Source organism: Lethenteron reissneri, chromosome 61, assembly GCF_015708825.2.
Source record: "Lethenteron reissneri isolate LAM-NWPU_2019-01 chromosome 61, ASM1570882v1, whole genome shotgun sequence".
Lineage (NCBI taxonomy): Eukaryota > Metazoa > Chordata > Hyperoartia > Petromyzontiformes > Petromyzontidae > Lethenteron > Lethenteron reissneri.
In genome coordinates this window covers 3,656,226-3,668,721 of record NC_083839.1, presented here as the reverse complement: position 1 = coordinate 3,668,721, position 12,496 = coordinate 3,656,226, and the positions used below count along the sequence as shown (strand labels likewise).

The 12,496-nt window shown below is 49.8% G+C and overlaps 1 protein-coding gene across 2 annotated transcripts in view; it reads right to left on the bottom strand.

The window, feature by feature from the left end:
• The window catches only part of LOC133358331 (villin-1-like), a 35,621-nt gene that overhangs the window by 18,610 nt on the left and 4,515 nt on the right, over positions 1 to 12,496 (bottom strand). For both annotated transcript variants that reach the window (XM_061576599.1, XM_061576600.1), the window contains 3 exons: positions 4,312 to 4,415; positions 3,261 to 3,335; positions 1,178 to 1,374 (listed from right to left, as the gene is read on the bottom strand). In XM_061576599.1, coding sequence (XP_061432583.1) covers positions 1,178 to 1,374; positions 3,261 to 3,335; positions 4,312 to 4,380 — 341 coding nt within the window. In that variant the 5' untranslated portion in view covers positions 4,381 to 4,415. The remainder of the gene's footprint in view (positions 1 to 1,177; positions 1,375 to 3,260; positions 3,336 to 4,311; positions 4,416 to 12,496) is intronic.

The window sequence follows — 12,496 nt, the reverse complement described above, 5'->3', positions numbered from 1 at the left end:
CGAAAGAACCAAGAAAAGACAAAGATCCCACCCCCCGTGTAGCCTCGACAGACTGTTGGGGCAAGGGCTGTTAGCGAGCAGCACCTATGAAGGCCGGCACGGCGCACGAGGGGGTGGGTGGCCAGCGCCACGCCTGGCCGCCTTTGTCTCCCGGGTGGCGATGTTTACTCTACACGCGGCAGCATCTACTAATTTTGAGGCTGAGTCGACCTAGGGGAGGCCCACGACCGGTTCATATAACCGTCACCGGTGTTGGTGTCCATCAGCGGGAATCGAACTCGGGCCACCGGGTTCGCAGCGCAACGCACTAAGCGTTACGCCGCCTCACACACCGCAGCGCATGCAGCAGCAACGCAAGCGATTCGTGAGCACCCCATTTCCACTGGCACATCCGAGCCGAGCCAGAACTAAACCATGGGCCTCGCAGAGAAATGATCTGGGCTGGGGCTAACGACTCGTTCATTGCGTGCGACGATGAAGATGATCAGGACGAAGACGATGATGACAATGATTGCCGATGCTGATAATGGCGTTTGTGATGATGATGATGATGGCGACGATTATGCTGATAATACTGATACTAATGAGGACCACGATGTGAATGGTGACAATGGTGTTGAGAATGATCACGATGATGATCGTGATGATCACTGTAATGATGATACACTAATTATGAGGATGATCACGATGATCATGATGATCACCATAATGATAACACACTAATTATGGGGATGATGATGTTGATGATCGCTCTACTAATGATGATCACATTATAATGACACACTAATTATGGGGTTGACGATGTTGATGATCGCTCTACTAATGATGATCACATTATAATGACACACTGATTACGGGGTTGACAATGTTAATGATCGCTCTACTAATGATGATCACATTATAATGACACACTGATTATGGGGGTGACGATGTTGATGATCGCTCTACTAATGATGAACACATTATAATGACACACTAATTACGGGGTTGACAATGTTAATGATCGCTCTACTAATGATGATCACATTATAATGACACACTGATTATGGGGATGACGATGTTGATGATCGCTCTACTAATGATGATCACATTATAATGACACACTAATTACGGGGGTGACGATCGCGACGATCGCGACGATCGCGACGACGGCTACGAGCACAACGCTCCGGCTCACATGACGCCGGACTTGAAGTAGCCCTTGAAGGTGTCGGACTCGCTGCCCTGCACCTCGCGCCGCTGCACGGCCGCCCCCCCGAGCTGCTCGTCCAACTGGGTGCACAGGATGGCGGCGGCGCCCTGCTCGTCCTGCGTCGACTCCCCGCCCAGCCAGTAGTGCACGTCCAGCGTCGCGCCGCTCGGAGACTTCAGCACCTGCGCACCGTGCGCCGAGCGCAGTCAACACCGTCATCGTCGTCGTCGTCGTCGTCGTCATCGTCATCATCATCATCGTCATCACCGTCGTCATCATCGTCATCGTCATCATCGTCATCACCGTCGTCATTGTCATCATCGTCATCACTGTCGTAATCACCGCCGTCATCACCGCCGTCATCGTCGTCATCATCATCATCGTCATCGTCGTCATCACCGTCGTCATCGCCGTCGTCATCGTCGTCATCGTCATCACCGTCATTATCGTCATCATTGTCATCGTCATCACCGTCGTCATCACCGTCGTCATCGTCATCATCGTCATCACCGTCGTCATCACCGTCATCATCGTCATCATCGTCATCATCGTCGTCATTGTCATAACTGTCATCATCACCGTCGTCATCGTCGTCATCGTCATCACTGTCGTCATCACCGTCGTCATCACCGTCGTCATCGTCATCATCGTCATCATCGTCATCACCGTCGTCATCGTCATCACCGTCATCATCGTCGTCATCACCGTCGTCATCGTCATCATCGTCATCACCGTCGTCATCACCGTCGTCATCGTCGTCATCGTCGTCATTGTCATAACCGTCGTCATCAAATCGTCATCGTCACCATCGTCATAACCGTCATTACCGTCGTCATAATCGTCATCACCATCATCATAACTGTCATCACCATCGTCGTCATAACTGTCATCACTGTCATAACCGTCATCATCATCACCGTCGTCATAACCATCATCGTCATAACCATCATCATCATCACCGTCGTCATAACCATCATCGTCATAACCATCATCGTCATCATCGTCAGCAGTGTCGGCGTGGTCCATGTTTGTTTTTGGGTTGGGGTCACTTGGTGGTGGCTTTTAGTCCAAAAATGTTTTTTCATTAACCCCTCCACCACCTGATGAGATTGTCATGTTCACACAGATGGTATTATTATTGGAATTTATACATTGCCAATGTATTGATTATAGGATATATGGGGGATATTTGTCTTTCTCTGTGTGTGTGTGTGTCGGCACGGACTAAAGATGAGATGGACTGATGCTTTACAGGAGGATAGCCCGCATGCCCAGCCACCGCATGCCTTAACAGCTTTTGTTTGGCCGGATCGAGGGGGCTAAACGGGCGCAGCACGGGCTAGAGAAGAGATGGAGTGATGTGGTACAGTAGGATGTGGAGCTGAGCGGACTTGCCGATGACCGGTACCGGCGGTGTCAAGATCGGCCTCTGTGGAGGAGGCTCGTGAAGGATGCTGCTACTGGTCAGTTGGAGGCAGTCGCCCACTCCAGCAACAATGAATGGCAGAGGAGCGACGCTCACAACAATGAGCGGAGCGCCGGGCGGCTAAAGCTCAGCAAGTTAGCACGGTGGAGGGCATAGACGGTGCATCTGCCGGTCATCTCAGTCAACCCACAACAGCGTGGTCTGTCCCGTGACGACCCGTCATCAGCAAAAGCCTTCGACACTTCACGTGACGTCTTCCAAACGTGCACCTAGCCTGGCACAAGCGCCGTGGTCACGTCACTGCCACTTGGTGGTGAATGTGGTCTGTGCTGTTTTTGTCTTTCTGTGCGTGTGTGCGTGTGTGCTTGCAATGCACGGTGCGGTATGCATGAACGTTAAACTTCTTTCGCACCGTGCGTCGCCAGCTGCACTAATCGGAGGTGCGGGGGGAAGGACACCAAAATAAGCACGCAAGAGGCAGTTCTAAAGAAACGAGTTGGTCAATCTAGAACACGGTTTAAAAGGGAGGGCGCTCCAGACGGCTGCAGGAGCGCGTCTGAAAGCGCCGCGAGGTGTCGTGCTTTGTTCGCGGACGAACGGCTTTGAATGCGGTGCGGCCTTCCAACGCAATGCGTTACTCACGTTCAGCAGGACGTAGCAGTCGCCCTCGAAGAAGTTTCCGAAGGCTTTTGGTGGCACCGGCACGAGGGCCATGTTCTGAAAGGACACCGAGAGGAAGGCCCTCGAAGTGATTCACGGGAGGCCATGCGCTAAGACAAAGACGCCCCGTGTAGCCTCAACGGACTGTCGGGGCAAGTGCTGTTAGCGAGTAGCAGCATCTGTGAAGGCCGGCACGGTGACACGCGAGGGGGTGGGTGGCCCAGCATCCACGCGCGGCCGCTTTTGTTTCCCCAGTGGCGATGTTGACCGCACCGTACCAGGTGTTCATATGAGGCCGAGTTGATTTCGGGGAGGGCCAGGAGTGGTTTAGATATAATCGTCACTGGCGGTGTTGGCCGTGAGCGGGAATCGAACTCGTGTCGCCGGGTTCGTAGCGTAGCGCTGACCGCTACACCCCCCCATATAGACATACATCACGAATACCGCGTATCTATGGGGCCTTTTTGCCAGTATCAAAATGTAATCAAATAGATGTCAAGATATTCAAACACCAAAGAGAAACCTTTTTTGCAAGGCATCAAGTCTACATTAACCACACGCGGTGCTTGTGATGAGCATGCAAACAAACACGCACTGATCATTTATCTGCGTTGTCTTTGAAACTGATTGGCCTACACCAGACGAGTGAAGCAATCCACCTGCTTCTGGTCTTAAATAGAGGAAGATGACGTTATCTTGTGTGTGTGTGTGCGTGTGTGCGTGCGTGTGTGCGTGCGCGCGTGTGTGCGTGCGTGCGTGTGTGTGCGTGCATGTGTGCGTGTGTGCGTGCGCGTGTGTGCGTGTGTGTGCGTGCGTGTGTGTGCGTGCGTGCGTGCGTGTGTGCGTGTGTGTGTGCGTGTGTGCGTGCGCGCGTGTGTGCGTGCGTGCGTGCGTGTGTGTGTGCGTGTGTGCGTGCGCGTGTGTGCGTGTGTGTGCGTGCGTGTGCGTGCGTACGTGCGTGCGTGTGTGTGTGCGTGCGTGCGTGTGTGCGTGCGTGTGTGTGCGTGCGTGGGAGTGTGACTGTCCTTCACACCTCGACCCTCCACACGTTGAGCCCCGACACTTTCGTGACGGCCTTCACGGTGTCCGGGGAAAGCGCCATCGTCGTTGAGCCTCGCTTGAGGTCGGTCTTGTCAGCTGTGCCGGGAAAGAGAGAAAAGTTACAATGTAAGGCTATGCATGTCAATAGAAGTCTATGGGCAATGTTAGTCTGTGGGCAATGTAAGTCTATGAGCAATGCAGATCTGTGGGTAATGTTAGTCTATGGGCAATGTTAGTCTATGGGCAATGTTAGTCTATGGGCAATGTTAGTCTATGGGCAATAATGTTAGTCTATGGGCAATGTTAGTCTATGGGTAATGTAAGTCTATGGGTAATCTTAGTCTATGGACAATGCTAGTCTATGGGCAATGTTAGTCTCTGAGCAATATAAGTCTATGGACAACAATGTCAGTCTGTGGTCAATATCCTAAACCCACAGTGGTCTGCATTCCTTCAGCAGAGGAGGAGGAGGAGTAGGCACAACGAGAATGTGTCGCTCAGGGCGAGCAGCTACATCATGGAAGACCTTTTCTGCCGGTCTCAAAGTATGAAAAACAAGAATGGGTTTTACCCTTTCTGGCGATATCACAAGAGAATAGGTGTTAAGATGTCCAAACACCAAATGGAAACCTTTTGCAAGGAATCAGGTAACTGCATTAAGCACACATGCTCCTTGTGATGAACATACAATCCAACGCGCTCTGATCATGTAGAATGCATCGTCTTTAAAACTGATTGGTCTACACCAATGTTAGTCTATGGGCTCAAAGACTAGCATTGCCCATATGGCCTTGTCTCATCGCTGTCAGTCCAAAAGGCGAGCAGTTTTTGTTGTTGTTGTAGTGAGAATGTGAATTCAGTTCCTTGTCCCGGGCTCGCATCTCCTCCCACCGTCCTTTCGAGGTCGATAAACACAAAGTACCGCTTGGAGCAAGTCAGAATCATAAAATGTGTTTATACTTCAGGAGGAATCCGATGTGCTATAAAGCACGGGGTCAGACCATTACAACAACGGGCGCAGTGAAAAAGCACGATCGGAGTTCGAAGTAACAGGAAATGTAAACACATCACTTGGAAAAAAAATACACAAGTAAAACTAAACTATTTAATGTTTCGATTTAAAGCTTTCGTGACTGCAGGGATTCATCTTCTTGGTTCTTTCGGTAAAGTCACGTAGAATGGAAATAATAAAATAATAGAAATAAAACATAATAAAATACAATTCTCACGACGTTTCGGCCACAACGCAAGCAGCCGTCATCAGGCGAAGAACAGGGCTGTCATAAAGACAGCGTCTGACCTGTTCTTCACCTGAGGACGGCTGCTTGCGTTGTGGCCGAAACGTCGTGAGAATTTAATTTTATTATGTTTTATTTTTATTATTTCCCTTCTACGTGACTTTACCGAAAGAACCAAGAAGATGAATCCCTGCAGTCACGAAAGCTTTAAGTCGAAATTGAACGCTGAGCCGTCTTGCGGCGTTCCGAGATTCGTCGCTGAATGGGACACCCAAGCACTGCAATTTGGCAGATGCCTCGGAGCGGGAAATAGTTCATTGACAGGAGCGGGCTGGTCGGAGGAAATGTGGAACAATTTGATGATTAATTCGTTATGAATTCTGTTCACGGCGATCACCACAGTCGCGAGCGCACACGCTCAACACATGTTAGCAGAATTATTTATGTCTCTTGAGGTGTGCGCGGCGCAAAGCTGTACAACAGACGGACAACCGAAACTCTCATTCATTATTAAAGCCACGGCTAAGTTCCTTGTTGTGTAGATCGTAGTAATAGGTTTTTACCCTTTCAACTGGTTCAAAAACTGACACCTTTATACAAAGCATCATGTTTGCAATAACCACAACACAAGCAGTCAAAATGCAAACAAAAAGAAACAACTCTGATGATGATAATGATATGCACTGTCCTTGAAGTTGATTGGTCCACACCCGAGACAGCTTTTCTTAGAGCCTAGTCTCCATTGGTGTTGTCTCGGGTGTGGACCAATCAACTTAAAGGACAGTGCATATCATTATCATCATCATCAGAGTTGTTTCTTTTTGTTTGCATTTTGACTGCTTGTGTTGTGGTTATTGCAAACATGATGCCTTGAATAAAGGTGTCAGTTTTTGAACCAGTTGAAAGGGTAAAAACCTATTACTATATTTTGCCACTGGTAAAGGAGGTCTCATAGTGTGTAGATCGTAGTTCAAGCCCTTTCCCAATCATCATCATCGATTCACTGCTGGATGAAGGCTTCCCCAAGCCAACGCCGTCTTTCGGCGTTCCCCGATGTTAGTAACTCGCCCGTCACAATCAATCCTCAAAATCACGTGTCATCAAAGCGTGAATGTGCCATCATTGCACCTCCGATTAGTGCGGTCCGGCTACGGAGGCTGCGAATGAAGTTCAACGTAAAGTCACGTAGAAGGGAAATAATAAAATAATAAAAATAAAACATAATAGAATACAATTATGTTTCATTGGTATTATTTTATTATTTCACGTAGAAGGGAAATAATAAAATAATAAAAATAAAACATAATAGAATACAATTATGTTTTATTGGTATTATTTTATTATTTCACGTAGAAGGGAAATAATAAAATAATTAAATTTATACTTTATAGAATACAATTATGTTTTATTGGTATTATATTATTATTTCCCTTCTACGTGACTTTACCGAAAGAACCAAGAAGATAAAAAATGTAAGTGGGTGTGAGACGGATGAATGTACACGTGTGCTGAATGTATCTTGCGCCGTGCGTAGCCAACCGCGCTAATCGGAGGTGCGGTGTATGTACGTGTGTTGAACTTTTTTCGCACCGTACGCCGCCAACCCGTGCCAATCGGAGACGTCAGTTATCGCACTCGCAGGCCACCTTCATACCGATTGTGAAACGGCTCCTCGTCCGGTTTCAGCTGGATCGGGAGTGGAGTTGCTGACCGGTTGTACTGCTTTTATTTACCCACGCAGGGGCCAACAGCGCCGGCGTCACACCGGCGTGACACGCCAAAGGGCAATCAACCACAAGCGCCAATCTATTCGTGCGCGTGGATGGCAGCGATGTGGTTCAGGATCTCGATGTCAACGTGCAGGCCCAGCGGCTGCTGCACGTAGCCAACCCTGAATGGATGAGTGGGTGAGTGAGTGGGTGAGTGAGTGGGTGGGTGAGTGGGTGAGTGTGTGGGTGAGTGGGTGAGTGAGTGGGTGAGTGTGTGGTTAAGTGGGTGGGTGAGTGAGTGAGTGAGTGGGTGAGTGAGTGGGTGAGTGAGTGGGTGGGTGAGTGGGTGAGTGGGTGAGTGAGTGGGTGAGTGGGTGAGTGAGTGGGTGAGTGAGTGTATGTTGAACTTCTTTCACACCGTACTTCACTAAGAGTGAATGAATGAGTGGGTGAGTGGGTTAGTGAGTGAGTGGGTGAGTGAGTGGGTGAGTGATTGAGTGAGTGAGTGGGTGAGTGAGTGAGTGACTGGGTGAGTGAATGGGTGAGTGAGTGAGTAGGTGAGTGTAATGTGTGTATGTTGAACTTCTTTCACACCGCACTTAACCAAGAGTGAGTGGGTGAGTGTGTGGGTAAGTGGGTGGGTGAGTGAGTGGGTGAGTGAGTGGGTGGGTGGGTGAGTGAGTGGGTGAGTGTGTGGGTAAGTGGGTGGGTGGGTGAGTGTGTGGGTAAGTGGGTGGGTGAGTGAGTGAGTGAGTGGGTGGGTGAGTGAGTGGGTGAGTGTAATGTGTGTATGTTGAACTTCTTTCACACCGCACCTAACCAAGAGTGAGTGGGTGAGTGAGTGAGTGGGTGAGTGAGTGAGTGAGTGGGTGAGTGAGTGAGTGGGTGAGTGAGTGGGTGAGTGAGTGGGTGAGTGAGTGGGTGAGTGAGTGTGTGTGTGGGTGTAATGTGTGTACGTAACGATCGCTATCCACGTGCGGGCCACCGCTTATCTCGGACAACTCGGCCACACGAATGTGGAATGTCCACAATTTTGCTCAGGGCGACGGTGCGGTACAAATAGCAGCTGCTCAATGCTCGCTTTCAGGGCATTGACCTTTTGACACGACCCACCATGAATTCCCGCTGCCCCGGGGCAAATTGCTCACGACTGGTTGGTAGGCGCACACTCAGCGTGCACAGCGGCAAATCCATTCGCGTCGGCTTCCCTCGCTCTCCGCGGGTCTCCCTCTCTGCTTCCCTCGCTCTCCGCGGGCCTCGCTTTGTGCGGTCTCGCGTGCGGCACGTGCCAGTCACGTGACGTGTTTGGCGACACGAGCACAGGAAGTGAACGTCCCTCCAGCCAGATAAAACTAGTTTGTTTTTACGTTTAACAGCCCTGCGGAACAGATGGGAACTTTTATTTTTTGGACACGCACTTTAGCGTTTGAAAGTGTGTTTTTTCTAATGCGGTCAAGTTGTTTTGGTACGCTGTGAATGGACACACGGTGTGTGTTCATTCTGAATAACGCGATGTGAATAATACATAACGACAACGATGATGGTGGTGGTGGTGACGATGGTGGTGGTGGCGATGATGATGATGGTGACGATGATGATGGTGGTGGCTATGATGGTGGTGGTGACGATGATGATGGTGGTGGCTATGATGATGGTGGTGGTGGCGATGATGATGGTGGTGTGGTGATGACGATGATGATGGTGGTGGCTATGATGATGGTGGTGGCTATGATGGTGGTGGTGGCGATGATGATGGTGGTGGCTATGATGATGGTGGTGGTGGCGATGATGATGGTGGTGTGGTGATGACGATGATGATGGTGGTGGCTATGATGATGGTGGTGGCTATGATGGTGGTGGTGGCGATGATGGTGGTGGTGGCGATGATGGTCGTGGTGGCGACGATGATGATGGTGATGGCTATGATGATGGTGGTGGCTATGATGATGGTGGTGGCGATGATGATGGTGGCGGTGATGGTGGTGGTGGTGACGATAATGGTGGTGGTGACGATGATGATGGTGGTGGCGATGGTGGTGGCGACAATGATGATGGTGGTGGCTATGATGATGGTGGTGTGGTGATGACGATGATGGTGGTGGTGACGATAATGGTGGTGGTGACGGTGGTGGTGGCGATGATGATGGTGGTGGTGACGATGATGATGGTAAGGATGATGAATTTCTCACTTTTGCATACAAGCAGCACACTCACTCGCACAAACATGCACGCACTCACTGCCACACCTATACAAAGACAAAGAGGCCCCGTATAGCCTCAACAGGAAGCCACTGTGAGCTTTGCACTTTTAAATCTAGATTTTAAAAAACAACGAATGTCTTTAGAACTGCTTTTCGCGTGATAGCTTCCTGCCCTTCCCACACGCTTCCGATGAGCCCCGGATGGCGACGTACGGTGCGAAAGAAGTTCAGAAAAAGTTTTACCCTTTCTGGTAATAAAACAGGCGTGTTAGGGTGTTAAAAACACCAAACAAAATCCTTTTTTTTTTCAAGGAATACTGTCTGCAACACATTCCTGCGGAGGGAGCTGGTAGGAACGTTGGGTTGCTCGGTCAATGGCCAGGGTCAACGGCGGCGTGGTGTATTCCGCAAATATGCCCGACTGTGAGGGCGGGCACAAGCCGGCGTGAGTAGGTTAAACGTTGAGTTTTATAAGGGCACCACGGGGTGACCAGCCCCTCCCCACCCAGCCCCTCCCCTCCCACCCCCCACGCAGCCCCACCCTCCCCACCCAGCCCCTCCCCACCCTCCCCTCCCCACCCAGCCCCATCCTCCCCACCCAGCCCCTCACCACCCTCCCCTCCCCACCCAGCCCCTCCCTCCTCACCCAGCCCCTCCCTGCAGGACGGACACAATAATCCCTTGTGGGCTGGTGTAACCAGGAGGTTCCTACCAGTAATAACCACACACACACTACTTGTCGTGAATATGCAAACAAACACAAGAACCACGCCCTGATAACATGATGGCATTGTCTTTGAAACGCATTGGTCCACACCAGAGACAGCTTTCTTTAGAGCCCAATCTCAACCGGTGTTAGGCCAGAGGACGCCAAAAGGCGTTCAGCAACAGAGAGGCAATGCCACTCTCAGGGTATTGAAATCTCGGGGTGAGCAGCTGCAATGTTATAATACTCTGATTGATGCTCCTGCTGTTGTAGAGTGACTCATGCAGCCAGCTATGGCAGCAGGGTTTTGGTAGTACATGTTGTTTATGCCATTTATTGTGAAAAGTGTATTGGTTTAGCCATGTTTGTTTGTTGTAGTACAGAGACTGATGGCCTTAATCTAAGTTGTCTTGTGGTTGTTGTTGTTTGACTTGCATCCCACTGGGATTTTTGCACACAGCGTTGGTGTACGGTGTTTTTTCTGCAATATTTTGCCGTCTTTTCTTGGATTTTCTGTTTGCACTTAGTCACATATTCACTTTAAGATGTTTTTTGCTCATGTTTTTGTTTGTTGCGGTTGCACCCGATTCAAGAGCCGAATGGCTCACAGGGCTATATACCTAATCAATGAACTTGAATGTTGTACATGCGCTGAGAGGCAATTGCGTAGTAGTCAGTTTTTTTTAAATCCTTTATATTAAGTTCGCTTGCTTGCTTGCTTACGACCGTGCAAATCTTTCGGTCGTTTTTTAACCCACTTCCCGTGATCCAATCGAGCTGACATTTTGCACACAGACTCGTTGTGCGTGACAATTAATGTTCGTGAAAAAATGTTTCCAAAATTTGACACTGTTTAGGGAAAACTAATTAAATATTTAATTACCAATTGCTTAATACTGGCAGACAATCATTTGACCCATAGGTGGCAGCCATCTCAAGCCAGAGGACGAGAGGACTCTAGCCGCCACGCATATAAAGGATTTATAGTGAAAAACTTTGTTTTTACGGGTTATACTTGTTTTGTGTTTGCATGTTCACCAAAAGTGCGTGTGCTTAATGCAGACAGGAAAAACGGTTTCTGTTTGCTGTTTGAACATCTTAACATAACTGTTGTATTGCCAGAAAGGGTACCACTATTGTTATATTTGAATATTGATTTGACGCTTTCGGCCCGCAGGAATCCATACTCTTTGGTTCTTTCGGTAGCACATAAAATCAAACAAATCACGACGTTTCGGGCGCAACACCAGCGTCCGTCATCAGGTGGGACAACCACACAGACCACTTAAGCAATTTTGAAGTTGAACATACGGTACACACACATACAACAGACTGCTGGGGCAAGTGCTGTTAGCGAGCACCTATTAAGGACAGCACAGCGCACGTGGCGGTGCTGTGTCCACCAAATACCACCCTCCCCCCGACCGCCTTTGTCTCCCCCAGTGCCGATGTTTACGATCCGTACAGTGAACTGATTTTAGGTTGAGTGGACGTAGAGGACGCCCACTCTCGGCTCAAATATTCGCCACCGCGTGCTGGTGACCGTGAATCGAACTCGGGCCCATTGCGCTAACCGCTGCACCACCACTCCCCGTAAATACACCAAAGATAAAGATCCCCCGTATAGCCTTGACAGACTGTAGGGTCAAGTGCTGTTAGCGAGCACCTATGAAGGCCGGCACGGTACACGAGGGGGTGGGTGGCCATAACCACGCCCGGCCGCCTTTGTCTCCCTAGCGGCGATGTTTACACATCACACCAGGTACTCATGTGAGGCCGAGTCGACCTAGGGGAGGCCCAGGACCGGTTCAGATAATCGTCACTGGGTGTTGGCCGTGAGCGGAAATCGAACCCGGGTCGCCGGGTTCATAGCTAAGCGCGCTAACCGCTACACCACCGCTCCCCACCGCTCGTGGAGGCGAGCACCTACACGCACGCACACACATGGAACATTTAATTCGGACTGAGCCAGAAATGTTCGCGAGAACAGGCTGGACCACATTTCTCGCCCCTTGTCATTCGCTCACCAAGCGGAATCGCATTAAAAACCACCCACACGCCACCAACACCACACACGCACCACCACACACGCACCACCACACACGCACCACCACACACGCACCACCACACACGCACCACCACACACGCACCACCACACACGCACCAACACCAACACCACACACACACCAACATACACTACTATACACTATTATACACTACACTATACACTTATACACTACACTATAAATTACTATACACTACACTATACACTACACTATACACTACACTATACACTATTATACACTATACACTACACTATACA